This window comes from Microcebus murinus, chromosome 11, assembly GCF_040939455.1.
Source record: "Microcebus murinus isolate Inina chromosome 11, M.murinus_Inina_mat1.0, whole genome shotgun sequence".
NCBI classification, from domain to species: Eukaryota; Metazoa; Chordata; class Mammalia; order Primates; family Cheirogaleidae; genus Microcebus; species Microcebus murinus.
Genome location: NC_134114.1, coordinates 7797435 through 7822063, shown reverse-complemented (window position 1 = coordinate 7822063; position 24629 = coordinate 7797435). Strand labels below are relative to the sequence as shown.

At 50.9% G+C, this 24629-nt stretch overlaps 1 protein-coding gene across 1 annotated transcript in view; it reads right to left on the bottom strand.

Moving 5' to 3' along the window:
• The window catches only part of ANKRD33B (ankyrin repeat domain 33B), a 68829-nt gene extending 57378 nt beyond the window's left edge, over positions 1 to 11451 (bottom strand). Inside the window, exon 1 of the mRNA XM_076007933.1 lies at positions 10920 to 11451. Within this exon, the coding sequence (XP_075864048.1) occupies positions 10920 to 11273 (354 nt within the window). The 5' untranslated portion in view covers positions 11274 to 11451. The remainder of the gene's footprint in view (positions 1 to 10919) is intronic.
• Positions 11452 to 24629: the final 13178 nt, after the last annotated feature.

Genomic DNA, 24629 nt, shown 5'->3' with positions numbered 1-24629 from the left:
CTGGGAGGCTGAGGCTGGTGGATTGCTCAAGGTCAGGAGTTTGAAACCAGCCTGAGCAAGAGCAAGACCCCGTCTCTACTATAAATAGAAAGGAATTAATTGGCCAACTAACATATATAGAGAAAAAATTAGCCGGGCATGGTGGCGCATGCCTATAGTCCCAGCCACTCGGGAGGCTGAGGCAGGAAGATCGCTTGAGCCCAGGAGTTTGAGGTTGCTGTGAGCTAGGCTGACGCCACGGCACTCACTCTAGCCTGGGCAACAAAGCGAGAGTCTGCCTCAAATAAAAAAAAAAAAGAAAAAGAAAGAAAGAAAGTAGACTAGTGACTGCTCAGGGCTGGTGGGGGAGGACAGAGGAGTGAATGCTAAGGACATTTTTGGTGAAGTGATGCAAACGTGCTGAGACTGTGGGTGCACATATCTGTGAATGTACCAGAAACCATTGATTTGCAGACATTAAACAAGTGAACTGTGTGGTATGTAAATTCTATATCAATGCAGCTGTTTTTAAAATAGATTCCTTTTTCTTCACTTTCCCTTTCAAATTATTTCTATTTATTCTGCTTTTGGGGATTTCCCATTACTTGGAACTTTAATTAGCTTTCTTTAAAAAATTTTTTTTTCTTCCTAGGCATTCTATGACTATCTGATTTTATCATTTAATTTTACTATTCAATTTTTTTTTTTTTTTAGTAGAGATGGGGTCTCGCTGTCACTCAGGCTGGTCTCCAAACTTCTGAGCCCAAACAAATCACCCGCCTCGGCCTCTCAGAGTGCTAGAATTCCAGGCGTGAGCCACTGTGCCCAGTTTATTCAAATTTTTTCAAATCACAGAATAGCAGAATTCCATACACACACACACACACACACACATTTTTTTTTTAGAGGCAGGGTCTCACTATGTTGCCCAGACTGATCTTGAACTCCTGGCCTCAAATGATCCTCCTGCCTTGGCCTCCCGAGTAGCTGGGCTTACAGACATGAGCCATGGAAAATTCCATATTTTTAGACCTGGAAATCTTTTATATGTGAACCCATCAATTTTCCAGGTAGAGACATGGGCTTTTTTGAGTGAAAGTGACTTTTTCAAAGTCAAGCACATGTAGTTCTACTCAAATTATTTTAAAAACAACATCCCTCTTCTTCGAGCAGAAAGATATATCAAAATACATATTTTTTAATTAGCCCTTCAGTATCTGATATTATTTTAATAAAGTTCAGGAATATCTATCCCTTTGGAAAACAGCCATTACTTAGCAGGCTTTTTCCGTGCTATTATTTATAGGAAACACAAGCCTTCATGTACCTGTTAGCACTCCCATGCCAAAACCAATCCATTTGCAAACTGGAAGGTGGAACCTGCCAGATGCAAACAAAAGGTCCATTTGAGTTTTTAATTATTTTCAAAGGTCCCTCCACTGAATTAAAATTAGGAAATAAAGAAAATAAGAGTATTTCTGGATCCAATAAAATTATTATTAGTGGAGTCACTGTGAGTCACTGTCTCTACAAATCACATAGATTTTGTTTTCTTTTAATTAACTCCATACCCATGTGCCTCATCGTAAACAGACAGAATGGATTCAGATTTGTTTACACTTGAGAAAATTTAAAAATGATTATTTCTATTAAAAAGAAAGTCACCATAGCTTCCCTAGTAGGTGTTAAGTAACTGAATGTTTTAGAGAAATGTATTTAACCTACTTTTCACAAACAGTAGAGGCTTAACGCCCAGTTCTCTCCTCCCCTCTCCCCCAGGGCCTTCCCTGATCAAGGCTCTCTAGCTTCCCAAAAGGCCCCCCAAAAGATACACCTGTCCCTATGTCCTTCCTCGTGCCCTGCCCCAGCCGAGCGACAGGTCTCTCATGTGATATAAGAAGCCAGCCCAAGGGACTAAGTTTAGACCAGTGCTTCCTTCCCAGGGGCCAGATAATATAACTTGACACGACAGCTTTCCTCCAAAGTAGAGTTCCAGAAATTCTGTGGCTGATGGGTCCTTCAGCGTCTCTTAGGTAACACTTAAGAGATGTGCAGCCGCATCTCGAGAGTGGCCTTCGTCATAGGCAGGGAGACCAACCACCCCAGTTTGCGGGGGACAGAGGGGTCTCCTAGGATGTAGGCATTTCAGTGCTATAAAAAGCAAAGTCCCAGGCAAATCAGGGTCAGTTGACCCCCCCTGTAGAGTCGGTACTTGAGGCTGCAAGTGGCCTCCCCACATCACAGGGTGACCTCGGGGACGGCTGATGCAGCCCACCCTTGAGCAGAGGACATAACAAGTGAGGAGGGGTCACTCCTTCCCCTGCTCCTCAGCACCCATCACAGGCCGTGCCAGCTTTCCAAAACGTGCCTCTTCTGTCCCTGGGGACTTTGAACAGGTCCTCCAAAAATCCACTCCCTCCACAGGGAGAAAGTCAGTGGGGAGGTGGGGCGCTGGTCACAAGAGGACCCCACGGGGCAGCAAGCTGGGTTCAAGGTCTTCACTGCAGTCAACTGAGCCTGGCTCTGCTGGGCGCGGAATTCATTTCCTAGAAATCTGCCCATTATCTAACACCAGAGAAAATACCTAACTCCCAGTGCCAGCAAAACCGACTGAGGAGATATGTCACTGCTATTTTTAGCAGATGACTATTGTCCCTGGAGCTTTACACAATACAAAAGGTCTAGAAGTAAAAGATACAGACAGGCAAGAGCGGAGAGCCAGGCCCCTTGGCTGCCTGCCTGACATGTCACAGAGAAGCAGAAGCGGCCGGAACCCAGAATCCACCGCGGCCGCTTGTTCACAGTGCAGCGCCCGGACACAGTCAGTCCCCGCAAGACCCAGGGTGGGCCAGGGCCCCGGCTCCAGGGCTCTTTGCACACTAACCTGTACCCAAGGAAAATGCTGAAGGAAGAGAAAGGCTTGTGACCACCCCTGGCACAAGGACCATCTTTCCCCTCCTTGAAACGCTCTCCTTATTCAGCTTCCTTCAGTCTGGGCCCTTCCAATTCTCCGCAAGCCAGTCTGCTTCTCTTCTGTTTCCTGGGGCAGCGTCCTACTGTCCACCCTCCTGTAATCAAAGGTGCCCCCAAGATCCACCAGCTCCCGTGCCTTCTTCCCAAGAGTACCAGCTGCCACTTGAACAGTTACAAGAGTCCTCGCCCTGTGGACGTCCCATTTTCTTAATTACTCCTCCTCGTTGGCTAAAAGTTTGCTTTGCTTCCAACCTTTTCCCTTGGCTAAAATTGAGCTAGCAGTTATTGGAAAACCACCTTGAGGTTAACTCGCCCATAGAAATAATAATAGCTCCGTTTACTGACTGTCTATGATGGGGCAAGCACTTCTGTACGTTACTAATTTACTCTGCCTAGAACTTGTAGGAGGTGTAATTATCTTCATTTTCCAGATGGGGACCTAAAAGAAACTGAGGATCAAAAGGATCATGTGACTTGTCCAGGATCATGTAACCAACCTAAGTCCACAGCCTTGACCACCAAACTGGATTTCTACTCCAGGAAGAGTTCCAGAGCTCCTCAAATTAAAATGTACCAGCAAATCATCTCAAGACCGTCTTAAATTGCAGGTTCTGACTCAGTAGGTCCGGAGAAGGGCCTGAGATCCTGCGTTTGGGAAAAGCTCCAGGTGATGCCGGTGCTGCTGGTCCATGAAGCACACTTTAGGCAGCAAGGTGCTCAATATTCCCAGCGGGTCCCCCTCCCACATATTATCTATGGCCCTGCTTACATTTCCAAAACTAGATCTATTTGTGGAGGTGAAGCTACAGACAAAAGGTCATGCATGCCATCCTTCGCTTTGATTAAACTTTTTATTTTGAAATAGTTACAGACCCACAGGCAGTTAGTTGTACCCTTCACCCCCCAAAGTTAGCACTTGAACTTGGCGTTGCTGCAATCCCCGGAGCCTACTGAGACTGCACCCTGCTATGCATACGGGCATGCGTGTTCGTGTGCACCCGTCTATGCATTTTTAACTCACGTGCAGCTTCCTGTAACCACCACAATCAAGGTGCAGAACTACTCCAGCCCCGAGAGGTCCCCTCCAGCTACCCCCTTGTAGTAACACTCCCTCCCCTCCCACTCAAACCCCGGCAACCTCCAATCACTCCTCCATCTCTACAACCGCATTATTTCAAGACTGTGACATAAATGGAATCATACAGCATACGATCTTTTGAGATTGGCTTTCTTCACTCAGCATAATTCCCTGGCCTGCCTTTATTTTTGAACCAGCTTCATTTGCCTTTCCTTGTCTCAGAGACAGCGCTACTCTAAAGGGGTATTTAACGCCCTTCTCTGGCGAGCACAGACGCCGCGGTCACTCCTGTCTCCTTGCCGGGCTTCCCCTCCACACCCGCGGTGCCTCTCCCAGCTGGAATGTCCCCCGCCTGAGCCTCGGGCTCTGACGCAAGAGCCACCGAAGCATCCTGGACACAGAAGCCACACGGAAATGCGTGACACCCCCCTCTGCTCGGACGCTCACTTTTCATCTGCGCTTATTCAGACCCGACATAAAGACGCCTTTGGAAACAGGCATTGTTCCTCTGTCCCTTTGCTGTCAGACCCCACCGTTCCAATCCAGCGTTGCCACCGAGCCAGCTGTCACGCTGATTTCACTTCTGCCTCAATTTCCATACCTCTGACTCGGTGGAAATAAGTTGAATCTACCTTCAACGAACTGCCCTTTAAATTCGGGAACACCGTTTAAAAATAGTCTCTTCCCCATTCTTTCATGTACACACACACGTAACGACATCAAGGATTCCTGACATTCTACTTCATCTTAAAATATCGCCTCGTAAGATCCACAAATAGGTGCCACCACCGTACTCCCACACTCTCCATCACAGCTAAAAGTGGCCTCCTGTCCTCCCCACCGTTCAGGTCTGTGTGGCTTCTGCCGACCCTTCCTCGCACGGACGCTCTTCACACACGTATATGCACATGCATGCACACGCACACGTCCTCATTCCACCTTGCTATTTTTAAAAGCTCTCCTTTTCCAATCTTCATGAATGAAACATACTTTCTTTGTTCACATGTTATAACGACTTCTCTACATCCCTCTTATATCTTTTAATTAAGAGGAATTACATATTGTTTCACATATGGGGTTGTCTGGGCTTAATTTGGAGAAATCTTAGAATGCTCCATGCTTACGATTTAGGATTACTGGTCCAGGAGGCTATCAAGCCAGCCTCAGCCAATTTCAAAAGCGTGGTATGCATCCTACAGATCTTGTTCTCTGAACTAGGTTAAACATATTTTCTTCTAAATAAAGCTTAAAAATATTATTTTAAAAATTTTAAAACGCAATGCTAAATAACTCCTAGATTTGCCAAGTGAGGCAGGGGGATCGCTTGAGCCCAGGATTTTCAGACCAGCCTGGGCAACATAGTGAGAGTCCCCCCATCTCTAAAAAAAATTTTAGAAAAACAAAAAATGAATGGCAGACCTAGAGGTATGATAGGAGAGCGTGAACCTTAGTAATGGACAATTAGTTTAAATAATACTTAGAGCTTTTCTTATATGTAGCCATATCTACCAGAAGTTGTCATTCAAAATAGTTTTGAAAACTAGCTTACACATTACATTGACAGGAGTGTTAGACTAGTGAATGACAATCCAAAGCAGATCATATACCCTGTTATTGTTTTAGATTTTTATAACCCTCCCCCTTTGTCTTCCCTCACAGGTACATTTTTTTTTTTTTTGAGACAGAGTGTCACTTTGTTGCCCAGGCTAGAGTGAGTGCTGTGGCGTCAGCCTCACTCACAGCAACCTCAAACTCCTGTGCTCAAGTGATCCTCCTGCCTCAGCCTCCCAAGCACCACCATGCCCGGCTAATGTTTTTCTATATATATTAGTTGGCCAATTAATTTCTTTCTAATTATTGTAGAGACGGGGTCTCGATCTTGCTCAGGCTGGTTTCCAACTCCTGACCTCGAGCAATCTGCCAGCCTCAGCCTCCCAGAGTGCTAGGATGACAGGCGTGAGCCACCTCGCCCAGCCTATTTTCCTACCTCTTGGATGTGAGCTTGGCATTATGACTCGCTTTAGCAAAAGTGACATTGAACCTCCACCAAGATGAAGCCTCAAGAGCCCTTGCTCTCCTGGCACCCTGCCCCTGCCGTGGAGAACAGGCCCAGGCCAGCCTGCAGGAGGATGAGAGACCACATGAAGCAGAGATGAGTCATCCCAGCTAAGACTGTCCTGGTCCGGCCACTGGCAGCTGACCACCAGCTGAGCACTGACAAGGCACCAAATCTAGCCTCGTTCAGCTGAGCTGGGCCGCCCTCAGCAAAAAGTTTTCAGTTGTATACATCTGTGAGGTGTGAGGCTTTGTGGTTGTTTGTTATGCAGCATTATCGTGGGCACTGATCATCGATACACTTATATCAAAAACACATGGGCCTCTCTAATGCTGCCGGGGCCCAGACCAGCCACCCGCCATGGTCAGTAGAAGATGAAGAGGCAGACATCTGTCACCTGCCTGCCACCAACCCAGGTTTTCCAAGCCCACTTCAGCAGACTCCTTCTGTCCCAGCCCCTCGGGCTCCTGGTCCCTTCTGCTCAGTTCACACTTCTCACTTCCTTTCCCAAAGTTCAGAAGTGAGAGATGCAACTAACTGACATTCCCAATCAGCAGAGCAAACTTCTTTCTTGTGCTAGCTGACCCCCAGCAAGGGTGGGGAGGCGCGAGGCCAGAATTCACTTCCTAGAACAACTTGCAAGGTCCAGGGAATTCACTCTCTATGCACTCTCTATGCACTCTCTATTCACTCTCTATGCAGCGTGTGCCAGCCCCTTTCCTGGCACACGCTGGCCATGGGTACCAGGGCCTGGCAAGGCAGAGGGCTGGATATTAGTTCCAATAACTCGATTCTCATTTTAGGGAAAGGTGATTCTAGAGTTTGTAAAGCTTTATGTAGCATTCAGAAAACAAAAACAATACATTTTTTCTATAGTTCCAGCTAAAGTCCGAATCACAGCTATCGATACATCTATAAAATTTAAATGTAAGCACTTCAAGCATGAAGGGAGACACCCCACACTGGGTGTGGTGTAGACTTTGCTGAACTAACAAAACAAATGGGTGGAGAGGCCTTTGGAAAATTTCACCAAGAGCCCTGGAATTTAAATATGCAGGAGAAGAATTCCATCACGAAAGCAGTGTAATTTTTAAAATTTAGCATATTTGGGCCTAATTCTGTTCTGACATTCAACCCACCCACACTCAACAATCAAAACGGCAGAAACGCTTCCTTTGTTTTCACGGGGGTCTTAAGAGCCGCCAAGGCTGTAAAGGTGAACCTCGGGTGATGAGTGGAAGAGAAGAATTAGGAAAAAATAATTATGGCAGCTTTCACTGTCCCTGAGTAAGAGGAAACAAAACAACCATAAATCCAAAAGACATTGAGACCACACTTTGAATGGTATTGGAGAATTATTTGACAAATATTTACATGTTGCACATTCAATCACGAGGTTCTTTTAGAGCAATAAATATTTAAGGAGGAAAATGGTGTGCTGAGCCACATCCAATATTCCACCAATCTCAGGAGGCAGGAAGAAAACAGGTTTTCTTAAACAAAACACATCTGATCCTGAGTTACCCAAAGCAAATGGAACGCCTGCCAGCTCCGGGGTCGGGGTGGGGGTGGGGTCCCCTTCTCCACCGACCAGAGGTGAGCAGCTACACACACACACACACACACACACACACACACACGCACACACACCAGAAAAGTTGGAAAGGCTTTAGAGAAGTTTTCCTCTTAGAAAGCTGGCTGTGGGTGGCACCTGTGAGCTGTCATTCTATCCTTAATTACCCTTGACTTCACCAAAGCTCTTGGGCCTTCCTCAGTCACCGATCATGATAAGCTTGTAGACCAGGCTTGTAGACCGTTTTTCCCAGTCACCAGTCATGATAAGCTTGTAGACCAGGCTCCAGCAAGGTTCCCGCCCCGGGGCCTTTGCACTTGCTGCTCCAGCTACCTAATGCTCTTTCCCCCAGACACCTTTTCCACCACGCTGCTCAAGCTGCTCTCTCAAACTCCCATCCTATTTACAGTTTCAGCCCTCAGTGCCTGAACACCTGCACTGCCCCTGCCCGGCTCCCCATGGGCTGGCTGAGACAGGGGTAGGCAGAAAAGCCTCCCAGAGAGGGTGCCCTTAAAACAGGCACCTGCCAGCAGTGAGGGAGCGCGCCGTGTTACCACCTGGGAGGCACACATCCGACACTAGCATGCCTGCAACTCCAGTCTGTCCTCCAATTTCCTATTTCTTAGCCAGCTACTTTTCCTCTCTAAGTTCTTCTCCTCACTAAGAGGCTAAGACTCTCACAGGCAGGGACTGCTGGATTCATCCTCAAATCTCCTAAAGTACCGAGCCAGAGCACGGTAGGCCTGCAATAAACACTATGCAAACACTATGCAAGGACTCCATTTGCCCGGGAGCGATGCACTGGGGTTTCACCACACTTTATTCTGTCAGCCGTTTTTCAGGAATACAGAGCTGTTTGATCAACGGTGTCTGGAACCTAATGGGAAGAACGGAGGCTCCCCCCTCCCCCACCCACACCCCAGAGCACAGAACACAGGCCCTGCTCCTTCCCATCCACACATAGAAGAGCTCAGGAGTCTGGTGGCTTGCAGGCCAGGTGCCAGGCCCCGTCAGTATTTGACTCAAAGCAGAGACACAAAGGACGAGGAGTCTCCATTGCTACTGTAATCGGGAAAGAGAAGCAGAGAGAGGAAAAGGCTTGCCTGGCAGAAGAAAACAAACAAAAGTGGAAGGTGCCCGGGTAAGCAAGACAGTAAGCAAAGGCCCTGGGCGGCCCCTCAGAGCGCAGTACAGGGTCACAACCACAGAAGATATGGGCTGTCATTATCCCTATTTTACAGATAAGGAAACTGAGGCAGAGAAATGCTGAGAGGCTGGAGCTAGCCTCCCATGCCTCTCCGAGGGAGGGGTTTTCAAGAGTGGCCCGGACACTCAGTCTGTCAGGGTCAACCCCCCTGTGGAAGGCTTACCTGTTGTCAGTTGTCTCCAATGTAGCTGTTTTCAAATATATATATATATATTACTGATTGATTGATTGGTTGACGGAGTCTCAATCTGTCACCTGGGCTAGAATGCAGTGGTGCCATAGCTCACTGCAATCGCAAACTCGTGGGCTCAAGCAATCCTCCTGCCTTAGCCTTACAGGTGAACTCCACAGTGCTCAGCTACTTTTTCTATTTTTTATAGAGATGGGGTCTCACTATGTTGCTCAGACTGGTCTCGAGGTCCTGGCCTCAAGCCATCCTTCCACCTCTGCCTCCGCCTCCCAGAGTGCTAGGATTCCAAGTGTGAGCCACCGCAACTGGCCAAACATTTATTTTTTGCCCGTAAAGGAAAAGCAGCCTCTGCTCCAGCCCACTGGAGGCCCCCAGCTTCCCAGCCCCAGGAAGAGACCTGCCCCGCCTGTGCCCTTCCAAGCTTTGAGAGGGTTCCTTTAAAGCTGGCCTGATACCTGCTTCAGGAAGGAAAGGTTTCTAATCCAAACGTCCGGGCCCGAAGACTTGCACTTAACTTAAACTGCAAGCAGAGCCCCACCAACCGCCCCTTGGGCCTCAGGGGGGCTCCTAGCCCTCCTCACCTGCCAGCTGCAGCACCTGCCGACTGGGCTGGGGACGTGGGCACTGCCATGGACAGCAGCTACATGAACTGCAGGGACCCAGGTCATGCTGTCCACAGGGACCCACCTTAGTTCTCTGCCTGCCACAGTGCAAGCACACACCCTTCCTCCAAGTTCAAAAGCCGTGTGAAGTTAGTACAAGCAGAAAGTGACACTTGCCGGCTTCCTAAATGCCTGAGCCCAGCCCAGAGCACAGTCCGGGTCAAACCACTTTGCTTCCCACCCAACACCATGATAAAGCAAGGCACAGGGTCAACAGGGTCCCCAAGTAAAAACACATATTTTCTGTCATCTGCAGGCTCCCCAGCAAAAAAGCACTTGCGCTCCTGATTCGTGCTGGAGCCTTGGGGAATATAAACATCAGATAAGAACTTGGCCATTTGTCCACCGTGGTCACTCTGAGGTTTTTTCCTCAAAGTGCTTGGTGGGCTGTGTTCCATGAGCCAGCCCTTCTCAAGGCTTCTCAAGCCAACTTTTTATTTCCTTTTCTAAACGTTTCTTGCTTTCTCTGAATCTAGACATCACGGCCTGCGCTACCCGGGTGGTCGCTTGCAGCTGGCTGCCCTCCCGGGCCCTGCCTCTGGGGGGCCCCCGGCCGGAGCTGACTCGCAGCGGAGACCGTGCGGACTCACAAGGCAGAGATCATGCTGGCTGGTGGCCCCGCGGGCCACACGGCTCAGCAGGGGTTGTGGGGCGAGGTCGAGAGAACGGTCGCTTCCAAATACCCGCAGCCTGGAGGAGGCGATTCCCGCCCAGGCATGTTAGGGCAAGGGCAGCGCGAGGGACCGAGGGGACAAACAGGGCGCTGGACAGGAGGGGCTGTCCTTGCAGGAGAGGAGGAACGGTCGCCGGCCAGGGGCCTGGGGAAGGTAATGGTGGGGGGGGCAGGTTGAAGAGACCCCGCAAAAGTCATCAACCCTGAATTCCAGCACGCGCCCCCGGGGCGAACTCAGAGGCAGGAGGACCCCGGGGACTGTAAACTAGAGAGAATGGTAGAGACGAGGACCTGGAGGCGTCCACCTTGGGCAGAGCAAACTGCGCCCCCACCCCCACCCCACGCCCCCAGCCTGCTGTGGGCAGGCCACCCAGGGCTCCCCACGCGCCGCGCTCCCGAACAGCGAGGAAAGGCGATCTGGGCGGCAGAGTCACTGAGGGACCCGTCCAGAGCCGGGATGTGGGTGGCGCGGGTATGAAGGTGGGGGTGCACTGAGGGGACCCACACCCTGTGGGGACGCCTGCTTACCCGGCCGTTGCGGTCGGTCTCCTGCACCTCCTCGACGCGCGGCCCCCGCTGCACCAGCGCCCGCAGCAGCCCCACGTCGTTGGCGCAGGCTGCGCGCAGGAGGGTCGCCGCCTCCGGGACGCCCTCCGGGGCGCTCTCCGCGCTCTGGGCGCCGTACTCCTCTTCGTCTCCGAAAGGGTAGAAAGAGTCGTCCGAAGCGATGCTGCGGGTGTCCGGCAGACTCGAGAAGTCATCGTACTCCTCGTACTCATCGGGGTCTTCCTCGACCTGCGCGCCCTGGGGTGCGGACGGCGGCTGCGGGCTCACACAGCCTGCCCCGCCGCCCTCCGGCCCGGGCCCGGCCAGCAGCACCATGCCGGCGGCCGGGGCGCGGGCCGGGGGCCGGGGCGCGGGCCGGGATACTGGGACCCGGGCGCTCACCGAGGTCACCGCTCCTCGCCCCCTACGTCCCCAGAAAAGCAGTGGCCCACGCGCCCCAGCCCGGCGGAAACGAGCGCCAGGCGGCTGCGCTCAATGAGAAAGTCACCGGAGGCTGGAGCAAAGCCCCTAGGGGGTGGGAGGAGCCGCGGGGGCTTTCCGAGCGCGGCGCGGGCGGGGACAGAGCTCGGCGGGGGGCGGGGCGGCGGCGCTTGGGGACTCGCCCGCCCCCGGGTCCCCAGCCGGACGGCTGGTTCTTGGCCAGAGTTCAGAACGAGGCAGGGGCCTCTCTGGACCGCGGGGACCGTGCACCTTGCGGCTTTGCCCCAGCGCTGGGAGAAGCACGCGCGGGGGCACCCAAAGCACTCACTGAAGCCGCCGAAAGCGCGTCGCGGGCGGCCCCGCCCCTCCCTCTCCGGCCCGGGGGACGGGGGCGGAGGTGGGGACGGGGACGCCGCCGGCTGAGCCTGCTTCCAGCTTTGGGAACGTCGAAGCCTGCGAGGCCGCCCCAGAGGAGGGCGTCAGGCCCCGGGGCCGGGGTGGGGGCAGTTCCTCCCGCCTCTCTGGAAGCACCGAGCGCATTTTCTCACGTCCCGGGATCCTAGGCTGCGGGGGCGACTCCACCCGCCACCGCCAGTCCTAGACCGAAGCATCCCCGGGGCGCGGGGCTGCGCAGACCAGGGGATGGGGCAGAGGAGCTGTCCACCTAAGGGGCCCGGGGCCAGGGCAGCGCTGCGGGTCGTGCCCTCCGAATGGGGACTACCGTGGGGGAGTCCCCACCCGGAGGGAAAGGGGAACCCTCAGAGTCCCCGGGTCACGCGGAACCCGGGCCAGCTGCGGCTTGCAGGTTGGTCCGCCCCAGGGGATGTGTGGAGTGGAGGCGTTGGAAAACTTGGGGCCGGGGAACGTCTGGGTGGGAAGGGACGGCAAGGGGCCGGAGCAGTAAAGAGCTCCCGCCCCCACCCCTAGCCAAGGTCAGGTGCTGGGATCTGCAAAGTCGAGGCGGATTAACCTGGGAAGGTGGCGACGGGCCGCGGACCCGCGGCTGGCCGCCAAAAAGAGAGGACAGCGGGGCTGCAGCTGCGGTCCAGGCCCAGCCTCAGTCTCTCCCGTCTGTCCTAGTGTGGGGCGGGGGTGGGGTGGGGTGTGTGTGTGAAAATTTGCCTTGGGGAGCCTCTGATTTCCGGGAGGAGCATGCCGGTGAGCCAACTCCTGGCGGGAAAGACTGCGTGGAGGCGCGGGGGTGCGAGCGCCGGAGCCTCAGTCTGCTGCGCTGCGTCTTTGATGGGAGGCGTCGCGGGTCAAAGGTTGCAAAGACCACCCCCTCTCTCTGTCCCTCCAGCCTCCTTCGCTTCCTTTCTTTCCGCCGATCTTGACAGTGTGTCCACCAGGTGCCAGCCAGTGGGAGGCCTCGTGGCCCAAAGGTGAACGAAACTGGACCGATGCAGCCACTGGGGACAAGGCTTGAGGACCTTGGCCGGGCCAGGCAACCCTAGGGGCACAGAGGGGAACTGAGTCAAAAATACAGTTGTAGGAGGTGTGGGCTGGAGGAGGTTTGAGGCCTCTTGAGACCCTAAGCCCCTGATCCCCTGATGTTGCGCTGCTCTGGGCCGGCCCGGCTGTCGTGGTCCCTGGTCTTCTAGTGTTGCCAGCAGGAGCCAGAGGCATCCGCAGGGCAGAGAGGGTGCTGGGCCAGATTTCTGGTGAAGACGCTTCTGAGCAAGCCCTAAGCTAGCCGTGAACTTAGGCTCCCTGGCTTCCTTCTGTGCTCAGAGCTTGCTTTCTGAAACCAAAAGTACCCCAGGTCATGGTTTACTTTCTACCTTTTTTTGGTAACTGGCCACAGCTGCATAAATTCCCACTTGGAATTTCCCCTTTCAAGGTTGACAGTTGTTTCCAAAAGGCCTGTTAATGAGCCCAGGGGATTTACGGGCTCAAGTGCCCCCTGAGTGTGGGCTGGGTTTGCTAACCCCACTGTCCAGCCAGCCAGGTAGAGCACTGTGTCACTTTAAAGCAAGAACTCCAGCCACGGTGACCAGGCCCCAGGTGGACCGGGCCAGGTCCTCTGCAGGAGAACACGAACCCTTTTCTGGTGTCTTGCAGCCGGTTTGTACTCATTGCTCACATCACCAAGCAAGGGAATTAACGCTGGATCTTCAGTTTACCGCTTCCTTCTTTCCTTTCTCAGAAATTTGAGTCCAAAGAGTACTTGAATGGTTTTCCCTTTAAAGATAAAATAAAATAGAGTCTACTCCAAAGAACTAGCCTTTAGGAGTGGTTAGACCGCAGTGGCAAGCTGATCGGTTTTTTGTTTTCTGTTTTCTGTAGAAAGACAAGGTATTTCTGTGTTGCTCAGGCTGGCGTAGCAGGGACTCCTGGCCTGATCCTCCTGCCTCGACCTCCCCAAGTGCTGGGATTACAGGCATGAGCCACTGAGCCCGGCCCCGTTTTCCCATTTTTTAAAAAATATTCCTCTAAGAAAAAAAAATAAATTAATTAAATTAAAATACACCCCTTTAACCACAAAGACAATGGATTCTCAATGTTTCTGGAAGATATGCTAAAAGAAACACAAAATGAGGGCATAGGTGTTTTTAGTAAAGCCACCATTCATACATTATGTTTACAAAATCTACATAGGAAGGAGAAAATAGCTTATCAAATCTGCCAACTCACTCGGTATAACTTTTAAATTAATAACATTTTGAGAAATTGTATTTTATCTGACTGTTAAGTTTCGGTGAACTATTTTAATTTATGGTTTTAAAAGACACATATAGTGCAATTACACAATTTGTTCATTTAATGGAATAATTTGTCTTTGGACCATTAAAAAAATTCGGCACTAGCTCAGTTATATTCCTGTATCAGGCATTTCAAAATTACAAGCAGTAATGCACCTGCAGTGCCCTCCCCACCTTTTTTTGGAAGGAGTGTGGGGGAGGGGAGAAGCTAATGGCAGAGCAAACCCAAGTTCACCCCAGGGTTCATAAAATAACCAGCGACCACCTCCCAGGGCTAGATGGAGGGCTGGATGAGAGAGTAGTTTAAACCTTTGCATAGTGTCTGGAATTTAGCATACAGTAAGAACTTTATTATTAAAATTAAAGTATCCATTTGCCTTGATGTAAATTGCTCTGTAAGAGCTGCTTCTCCAAATTCATTACCTTATTTGCCAAGAGAACTGGTCCACATGATGTGAATGTGAAGTGGTTTTTATTCTTTTACTGTGGGTATACCAGTATTTATTTGACCAATCTCCTACTCTTGATGTTTAGGGCATTTCCAGCATTTTCCGTAGTGTACACAAAGGCACCCTTGTCCGGGTGTTCCCTTAGAGAACATGTCACTTCAACAGGCTTGAACTTCTTAAATTCCAATATTTTGTTCATTGCTATATTCAGAATGGTAACCCAAAGTCTAGAATATCGAGAAAGAAACTTAAGAAATGTGTAAGTTCTCAGGGAAAGTTCGATCTATTCTTTGATCTATACCTTGATCTCAGCTGGGAAGACTCCAGGCTGTGAAGATCCTACGTTCTCATACTGTTCTATAGTAGAAATGATGCAACCAAATTCCAGTGGAAATTCTTGGGAGGAACATGACAAAACTAATCTAAAGCAGATGTCCTGAGATAATATCCATCTAAAAAATTCCTTTGCTGTTGTTCGTGTTGTCATTGATTACAACTTTCCGGAGCTGGGCTTGGTGGCTCATGCCTGTAATCCCGCTCTTTGGAAGACTGAAACAAGATCTCTTGAGCCTAGGAGTTAGAGGCTGCAGTGGGCTATGAGCATGCCACTGCACTCTCGCCTGGTGACAGAGCAAGATCCTGTCTCAAAACAAACAAACATAAAAACTTTCCATTACCAGGTACTAAAAGAAAAAACAAAAAAGCAAATGAGAAAAAAAACATTAATTGTAGGAAAAAAAAATCAAAACATTGTGCTGCTGTTACAAGTGACTGATTCATAGCCAAAATATAGAGACATTGCTTGTAAATCAAGAAGAAAAACCTAAGCATATATGTTAATTTTTAACCCCTATTGTCCTATGGTGAGTGGAAATACAGCTCATTAAAATGAAATAGGCTCATTTGCTTGCTTTGGGTGGCTGAGGGGAAGCGGGCCAGAGAGGCACGACCCCCTTCTTAGAGGAGTGGACTGAAAGGCAGTTGTAGTTAGAAGAAATGAAAGTGGGCCAAGCCTTGGAGATGGATGGCAGAGAAGAAACTGAGGGTTTGGGGCCAGCCCCAGCAGAGGAGGTGACCCTGCGGCTTTTCGTCATGAAGGCTAAGATACTCTGTTTTCTTGAGCCCAGCTTCCTCTCAGAAATCATCTTCTCCGAGGATGGAACGTGGAGGTGCTCATTACCTTCTGAGGTTTGCACCGGGCTCCTCAGCTCTCCCACTTCCTGCCAGAGAAGCAGGAGTGACTGGCAACGGGACATCTCTTAGTCATTCATTGTTGGAAAACAGTTCTCGTAAACCAAAACGAGTTGTTGTAGAGTTTTTGCAAATGTCCCTGAGTTGATTGCACTCAGTGGGAGCAAACTAAGAGTGTCCTGAAGTCAATCTACACAATTGCTAGGCCAGATTGCCGTTCTGATCTGCTTAGGAATATAAAGAAAGGTCTCTGTGTATTTCTGGATCTTCCCCTTAAAGAGATTAGTTGCTATCTGGGCCTCACTCAATTCAATTGAGAGCAACTAGATCCCTCCTATTATAATCTGAATTCATGTCACCATTTAAGAACTCCACTTTCCTTTAAGTAAGTTTGCTGCCTTTGTGGTTAAATATTTAATAGGAAATGCATGTGTGCACTTAACTGCCAATTCTGCTGTGCATAGGAATTAGCAATAGTGCATATAACTAGAAAAGCCATGTTTACTCTAAGGACAAAAGGCCTTGGGTCCTCACCGAAATAAAGGTGGCTGGATTTTCAAGGCCAGTTGAGGGAGTCCTGTGTGAGGTGAGAAGCTATTGAAAAGCCTGGAGGTTTATCCATGGCCGACCCAACTGTCCCTCCCCCAGTCTTGCGTGGAGCCCTGTGGAACCGCCCTACCCAGACTGCTGGGGGGCCCAGCAGATTGGAGAGCCCCTAGAGGCGCCACTGGGTAAAACAGGAGGGCTGGGGGCACTGTGCAGGCTGGGAGCAGGGACCCGGTGTGCTTTTGCGAGGCATCCAAGCTGCCACCCCATCGAGCGCTCCCTAACTAAATTCGGCGATCAAAGCTAAGCCTAAATTAGAATGTTTAAATTACCATTGTGAATCATGCAGTTTGGCTTACGCTTGTCACTCAGCTTGTTCTCTCTCGGGTCAGTTTCAGGTCAAAATGTGCACCCAGGGACACAGCTAAAGGCAGGGAGACTCTGGGCTGAACTCGTAATGCATGTTGAGGGGACCGTCCTTCTGCATCCCTGACCTTTGTCACTCCAGCCTCCAGTGACGCAGAGGAGGACCCGACCCTGCAGCCAATCCCTGAGCCCTCCTCCCATGGGACTTCCAGATCCCCCGCCCCCACCCCTGCTGGGGTCCTCCCTGGTGCAGCACAGGCCTCCTGCATTGCACCTTCACACCCAGATCCCCACCTCAACACAGACGCCAATGGCCTCCACCCTCCGCCGCCCCGCCTGCCTTCCCTCCCTCACGCCCGGCCTTCTGCAAGACAGAGCTTCGTAAGTTGCGCTTTTTCCGATCTTTCATTTACTCATTTTTTAAGAAAAAAATTTTAAATATAAGGCTGGGCGCGGTGGCTCACGCCTGTAATCCTAGCACTCTGGGTAGGCGAGGAAGGGAGGATCGCTCAAGGTCAGGAGTTCGAAACCAGCCTGAGCAAGAGCGAGACCCCGTCTCTACTGAAAAAAATAGAAAGAAATTAATTGGCCAACTAAAAATATATAGAAAAAATTAGCCGGGCATGGTGGCGCGTGCCTGTAGTCCCAGCTACTCGGGAGGCTGAGGCAGGAGGATTGCTTGGGCCCAGGAGATTGAGGTTGCTGTGAGCTAGGCTGACACCACGGCACTCTAGCCCAGGCAAGAGTGAGACTCTGTCAAAAAAAAAAAAATATATATATATATATATATATAAATTGAGAAATATATATATATATTTGAAAACTACAAAAGTAGTCCATGCTTCTGGGAAAAAGCCCCCGCCACTGTGCCCCATGCAGTTAGAAGGCAGCGTCTTCCACTTGGTTTACTCCTGTGGCCCTTTGAATCACTGTTAGTGATTCCTACCCTGCCCACCTCCCCGACGGCTTCACCAAGGGTCCCAGGAGGGCGTCTGTCCTGTGAAATTCAGTGGACATCTCCAGCCCTGAGCATACTTGATGTTGATGCGAGCCCTGTTCTCTGTCTGAACGGTGCCCGTCTCCAGGTGGCCATCTCCAGACCCAAGTCCCTGGGCTCACTCCGCTGCCCACACTAGGTAGTCACCCCAGCGTGGAAGGGGCTCAGAAGCATTTCTGGTGAGTGAGAGGAGGAGGGAGGGCAGAGCGATCCCAGCTTCCGCATGTCCCTAACCTAAGGCTCCTACTCCTCCTACCCAACCCGGAAGCGAGCAAGCCCAGCTCAACCCTGGCACAAAGGCTGTGGGAACTGCATCGACACCCCTAAGACACGGAGCTGCAGCCAAGCCGGTGGTTTCTGATTTTCATTGGCACATTTTTTTTGCATTTGAACCCGACTGCCTCTGGTTCCGTGGCTGTAAGAGTATGGATTCTATCAAACAATCCACCCGAACATTTTGGTATTTCGTTTTTAGAACCAAAAATATCCCAAGTTTATAATGATAAAAATCCCCCAATTCTAGTCTTCTCCCTCCTAATCTGGAGTTACTCAGTCAGCCGGCTCACTGAGCGCAGCAGATGCACACTCAGCTGTCAATCCGCACGTTTGATCACAGGTCCCCTCCGCAAGCCCTCCCCGCCGGTGACTCAGCCCCGCACCCCCTGCGTCAGCAGCTGGCTCCCGGTCCCCTCCACAGACGGCAAGGACACTTCGGGGACCGGCCCCCATTGAGACCTGGCTCCTGATTGCTGCTTTGTTGGCACAGACCTCTTCCCCTCCTGTGCTCGACGAACACCTTCCTCAGGAGTGTTTATTAAGTGGTGATGTATCACATTTATTCCACACATCCATGCGGGCATTGGGAGGGATAGGAAAGTGTCCCGGCGTGGCCCTGCTTGCGATGACTGAGGATGCTGAGATCCCTGTGCGTGCAGCCTGCTTGGGGGATGGCAGTCGGTGTCCGGAAGAGTCGCCAACCCCTGGGCTGCAGAGCCCTCAAGCTGGAAGGGTCGAAAGATACCACCGACCAGGTGGGCTGTTACCGAAAGAGCAGGACTGATAAAGCTCCTAACTCAGATAATGGAGCAGACGTATCTGTTGAGAGAAGCCAGCCAGACCAGGGCTTCCCGACCCAAACGGGAGGCGCGGTGGGTGGACGGTGGCCGACTTGCTGGCTGGTGGAATTTGTCAGCAGTACACCTGGAAGAGCATGTAAAAGTCAGTCTTTCTGTCGTGTCAGGCTCCACTGGAGCCCGACAATGCGTGGGGGGCAGCGTGCCAGTGCTGGGGCGCAGGGGAGCTTGCTGGCTGATGTTGTTCTTGCATAGACTGGTGGCTCCCAGGCCCCCGCCCCGGCCCCGGCCCCGGCCAGCCTCTCTTAGCAGAAGAGCTGTGGGCCAGGCATCACACACATCTTGGAGGATGGAGCAGCGTAGTGGCTTTGACTTAATATAACAATCCTTTCTCCCTATTACATTCATTTTTTTCACTGCTCAATTTCCTGTCTTTGCGTCTGCAATTCTTGGGCCCAATTGCTCTTCCCCGGATTATCAGGGGAGTGGAGCCCAATCTTGCCTTTCCCATTAGGCTAACCTACCCTTTGAAGGTTTCTGAACTCTATCAGTCTATTTTCTCCCTAAACCCTAATAACATGTCAGACTGAACTTCCTTTCTCTTCTCCCCGGGCCAGCCCTCTTAGGGACTTGTGCTTTGGACACTCTGTCCGGACCCCCTTGCTCTGCCGCCCTCACGCTGTGTCCCGCGCTTGGCAGGCCCCTCTGCGCTGCTTCTCCTCTTGCAGCTTCCGGTCCTCCAGCCTGTCACCCTGCCTGCTCCACCCTGGCGTGGTTCTCAGACGTCCCAGGCAACACGGCATGGCCAGGGCCACCGTGGACCAGTGTCACTTATGCATGTGTTTGTTTAATTCCCACCCTACGAACGATCACGCTCAACAGCAGGAAATCTGACTGTATCTGTGCGATATAAAATCACAGCCAGCGTCTCCCGCCCCCACCCGGCACGCCTGCACACACGCGCACACACAGGCTCTCCCATGAAGTGCGATTTCTCTCTGTAAGGACTTCCTGTAATACGTACAGTACCTGCCACTCATTCACCACTATGGTCATCCTACATGGTAGCCGATAAACAGTAGCAGGTGCTGAAAACAATGTAGAAATTTTGGTATAAAAGACACTGAAAATTGAGATGGTAGAATTCTCCACAGCCTGCATTTGTGTGTGTGTGTGTGTGTGTGTGTGTGTGTGTGTGTGTGTGTGTGTGTGTTGGGAGAAGACTGCCTTTGCATAATTCTGGCCACAGGCATTTCAAGAGCTTCAGCAGACTGCTGTGCCTTTGACCTCCGTGGATGGGCACCTCCTTTGACCTTGCCCCAGACCTTGCCAAATCCTGCAACCTCTCAACCTCTTTTATCACCCAGTACAGCGCCCTTATTCTTGCTCATTTCCCCTTCCTACCTCGGTTAATTCCAAGGGGGTCTCACCTACATTCCTCTGTTATCAAACTCTGTCTCCTCGCCTGCCCTGGGATCACCCCACCTTGATCACCACCCAGCCAAAGTCCTGCCAGTTAAAGAAGACCGAAATTAAAAATGTGATGTGGTCTACACACAGGCCGGTTCCAGCCACTCCGCAGTCCTGGCACCTCGTCTTGCTTTGTAAACAGTCACCACCTTCCCCTCCTCCCACCGCACTGGGTCCAGCAGGCAACCTCACCCTGCCACAGGGCTCTCCCTGTGCACACCCTCCCGGGCAATCTCATCTCCATCCCTGGCTCCCCCACGCCCTGGATATCGCCACCTGGAGGTCACACAGGCACCTGGCGACTCCTCTGAGCCAACTGATCTCACACTCTCCTCTGAGAACTGGTTCTTCCTCCAGCCCTCCTTATCTTGTTTAATCACACCGCCACCTGCCCAGGGGCCCAAGCCAGAGCTTGGCCCTCAGACCTCCCTCCATAGCTCCTGTTTCTCAACTCTCCCTCTCGGCCCCCACTGCCACGGCATGAGTCCCTCCTGCAGGACTCCACTCCCCGGCCCTGGCACAGCCACGGCACACGGGGACCTGTGGCGCAGCCCTTGAGTTTAGAGTGGGCACCATGTAGGTTCAAAACCCCACTTTGCTCCAAACCTGTGACTTAGTATTTCCACTCCCAGGCGCACGCCCTGCAGAAATGTGTACAGTACATATGTTCAAGAGAAGACGTGAACTGGAATTATCCACGGCAGCTTTATTCGCCATGGGAAGAAAAGAGAAAACAGATGTTCACCAACAGCAGATTGCATAAAGTCGTCGTATATTCACATTATGGAGCACCAGGCAGCAGTGAAAATGGAGAGCTCCATGCAACAGCGTGGATGGGTGTCACCAACGTAAGGGTGACCAAATCCAAACTCGGAAGAGCTCATGCTATGATTCTGTTTACAGAAAGTTTAGAAATCAGGCAAAATTAATCTCTAGTGTTGAAATCAAGACGGTGTTTACCTTTGGGGAGGAAGAGGGGACGGTGACTGGGAAGGGGACAAGGGAGTTTTGGGGACACTGGGCAGGGACAGTACTTATTTGTTATCCAGACTGACAGGTTCACTTTAACATAATGCATCGATCGACAGACTTACGATTTTTCTGAATGTATGCAAACGCTCCATACATTTTTTTAAGGCCAGGCGCAGTGGCTCACACCTGTAATCCAAGCACTTTGGGAGACCGAGGAAAGAGGATCACTTGAGGCCAGGAGTTTGAGGCCAGCCTGGGCAACACAGCGAGACCTCATCTTTACAAAAAATTTAAAAAGTGAACAGGCATAGTGGCTTTCGCCTGTAGCCCCAGCTACTCAGGAGGCTCAGGCAGGTGGGTCACTTGAGCCTAGCAGTTCAAGGCTGCAGTGAGCTATGACCACACCACTGCAATCCAGTCTGGGTGATAGAAGGACAGACACCCTGTCTGTTAAAAAATAAATAAATAAAAACAAAATAAATAAATATACTTTTTTTTAAAAAGTCAGTGCTTTTCAGTTTGGGTAAATTATTTACTCTTTTCTAAGGATAGCGACTCCTGCCTCCTAAGGTTGTGGTAGAAGACTGGGAAGAACAATGCAGGACACAGGTTGACCTGTGATTGGTAAGCCTCGCCATTAGCTATGATTGTTAACTGGCACTCAGCAAACACTTGTAGAAAGAAAGCTAAACCCATGGCCCCAGCTCTCTCCCTACCCCAGAAATTCCTTCAATCTCTGCAGCACGAGGCCCCTCCCCTGCAAGAGGTGCTCAGGAACCGCCCAGCGTGAGCCGGCCCCTCCGCCTCCCACTGAGAATGGAATTCCTGCCTGCCCCTCCCGGCCTGGGAGGAAGGCTCCCTCCCGGTTCCAGATCCCTCGGGGAGGGGATTCCGGATGGCCAAGTGGGTTTCTGGGTTGTTGCTAGCACTACTCATGGTTTAGGCATTTCTTGTTGCTATTATTCATATCATGTTTATCCCCAATTCCCCACAGCCAGGTCACCGATTGGGAATGCCCTGCCTGTGTGTCCCGCAGACCTATTGCTGCGCATTTTAACCCAAGAATGACATTGTTGATGAACGTGCCCACTGCTCCCAATCCACAGCAAGCCCACTGGAAATAAGCACTGTTCTTCCCTCCAGCTTTCTCGGGGAGGAGGACGGGAGGGGGGACGGCATTACTAGCACCCCAGGCTCGGGAAAGAGCGCTAGCTTCTTTCAACAAGTAGAACAGTCTTTCAGCTACTAGTTAACCTCTTTATGCTTCAGCTTTCCTGTCTGCAAAGATGGGAATAAGAATAGTCCCTTCCTCATAGTTTTTTTTTGTGTGTGAGGATTAAATAAGCTAATTTATGTAAAATGCTTAAAACAGCACCTGGCACACACTCAGCATTGCATAAGCGTTGGGGTTGGCGTCCCTGCTGTTGCTCAGAACACTGCACGTTGCTTCTCCAGCTGAACTGTCCTGAGGGTTGTGCTGTGGCCTCCCCAATTCAGACGCCCTCCAATCGTACCAGAGTCCGGAAGAAAAAAACGAGAAAGAAACAAAGTGGAGCTCAGCAAGGATACCACCCACATGAGGCCTGGATATGATTCTGGAAGATTAGAAATCCAAGCAGAGAAAGATGGTAAAGGGCTCAGCAGGGATGTCATCGTTGTTGTGTCCACACCCCCAAAGCCTCAGGTGCTCCACAGCGAGGCATGGTGGGCTCACACCTTGAGGTCATCTCCTGGGAGAGGTGTGGGGACGGTCCAGCCTCCCAGCATGACCTCTCTCACCACACCCACACCTGGCCCCTTCTCCAACTGTGCAGTCGCGTTAGGTAACTAGTGAGGGATTCCGGGTCTCCTGGGGACAAAAGTGGGTGCCTTGCCTTGGTGCTGCCTCCAGCAGTAGCCCCACCAGGAAAGAAGGACAAGGGCAGGCCCCAGGCCCCCCTCCCCATCTTGGTGCTGCTCCACCTTAATCCTGCCCCAGACAACTGCTAGACCTGGGGAGGAGGGAACACCCTACCAACCTACTAATCAGAACTTAGCACGCCAACTGCAAAAGAATGCACAGGACTCTCTAGCCCACCGGCCAATCGGCATAGGTACCATGGAGTCTGGAAGGTGACTTAGGACAACGTAAGGCTAATTATCATGTCATTAGCTTAAATCTACATTGCAGTTCACCCCACTAAATGGGCTTTCAGAGAGGCTCATGGGAGATCTGCCTGCAAAGTAAGACGTAGGTCACATAACTCTCAATTGTCCATCAAGGTGGTTCCATAATGACATCTGAACCACAGGAAGGTCCCTATCTTGACACTATAAAACAAGACCCAGACCATAACCAAGGCCTCTTTTGGTATGACAAAGGGTCTGGTCATCATCTATGGTGTATGTATACACCTACATAGGTCTGTAAACCTATATCTTGCTGTTGCTCTATAATCCTATCTTGCTCCTCTTCAATAAATTTCACCTCGTGCTTGCCTAACTTTGGTGTGTCTGGTCATTCTTTGGCCAAGAACACACCAAGAACGGAGAATACAGAACAAGACCGCCAAGCCCAACAGTAGGACACCTTGACCTCCAATCTGAGTACCTTCTTTCCTGGTGGTCCAAGACAGAAGCACAGATCTAACAAACAAGGAAAAGTTTCCAGAACCTTGCAGATGTCTCCAACCATAGGCCCGATCTGGAGTCGCAGCTTGGTCCTACCAGGGTACCTAGAAGACGAATCTAATTCCTACCCTGCTGGAATGTCCCCTCACCTGCTGCCAGCCTCTCCTGGAGCAGGTCTCTTCTTTCCTGCCAGCGTGGCTACTTCCCAACCCTGAAGACAGAAGAACCAACCCCTCTTAGCACAACCATGGATATTCCCTGGTCTCAAATGAGAGCACTTCCATCTTTGATACCTTCCAGATCCAAAATCCATTTACCTGACTTCAACTCTGAAGCTTTGAAAATCTAACTTAAAAAGGCTCACAGGTTCCTTCCCAGCCAGAACCATTTCTTAATGAGGACAGCTTGGTTCTGTCTGTCCTCAAAAGTTGATCCGTATACTGATGGAAAATGGCTGAGAAAAAAAAAAAAAAAAAAAAAAAAAAAAGTTGATCCGTAATTCCCTGCCAACCCGTGAGATTCCACCAGATCTCCTCCCATAGTTATACAGGTTTGTACTACACAGTCTGTCTTCTTACCGGTTCTCTCTTCTCAAGAATATAGTGTCGGTGTCATTGTAGGCAGTTACATGTTGAATTGTGTCCCCCAAAAAGATACATGGGAGCCATAACTCCCAATTCTTGCAATTAGAATGCAAACTTATTTGGAAGTAAGGTTTTTGCAGATATAATTAGTTCAGATGAGGTCATATTGGAGTAGTCTGAGCCCTTAATCCAATACGACCAATGTCCTTTTTTTTAGATGGTGTCTTGCTCTATCCCTGACTAGGATGATGCAGCGGCATCACTGGAGCTCACAGCAACCTCCAACTCCTG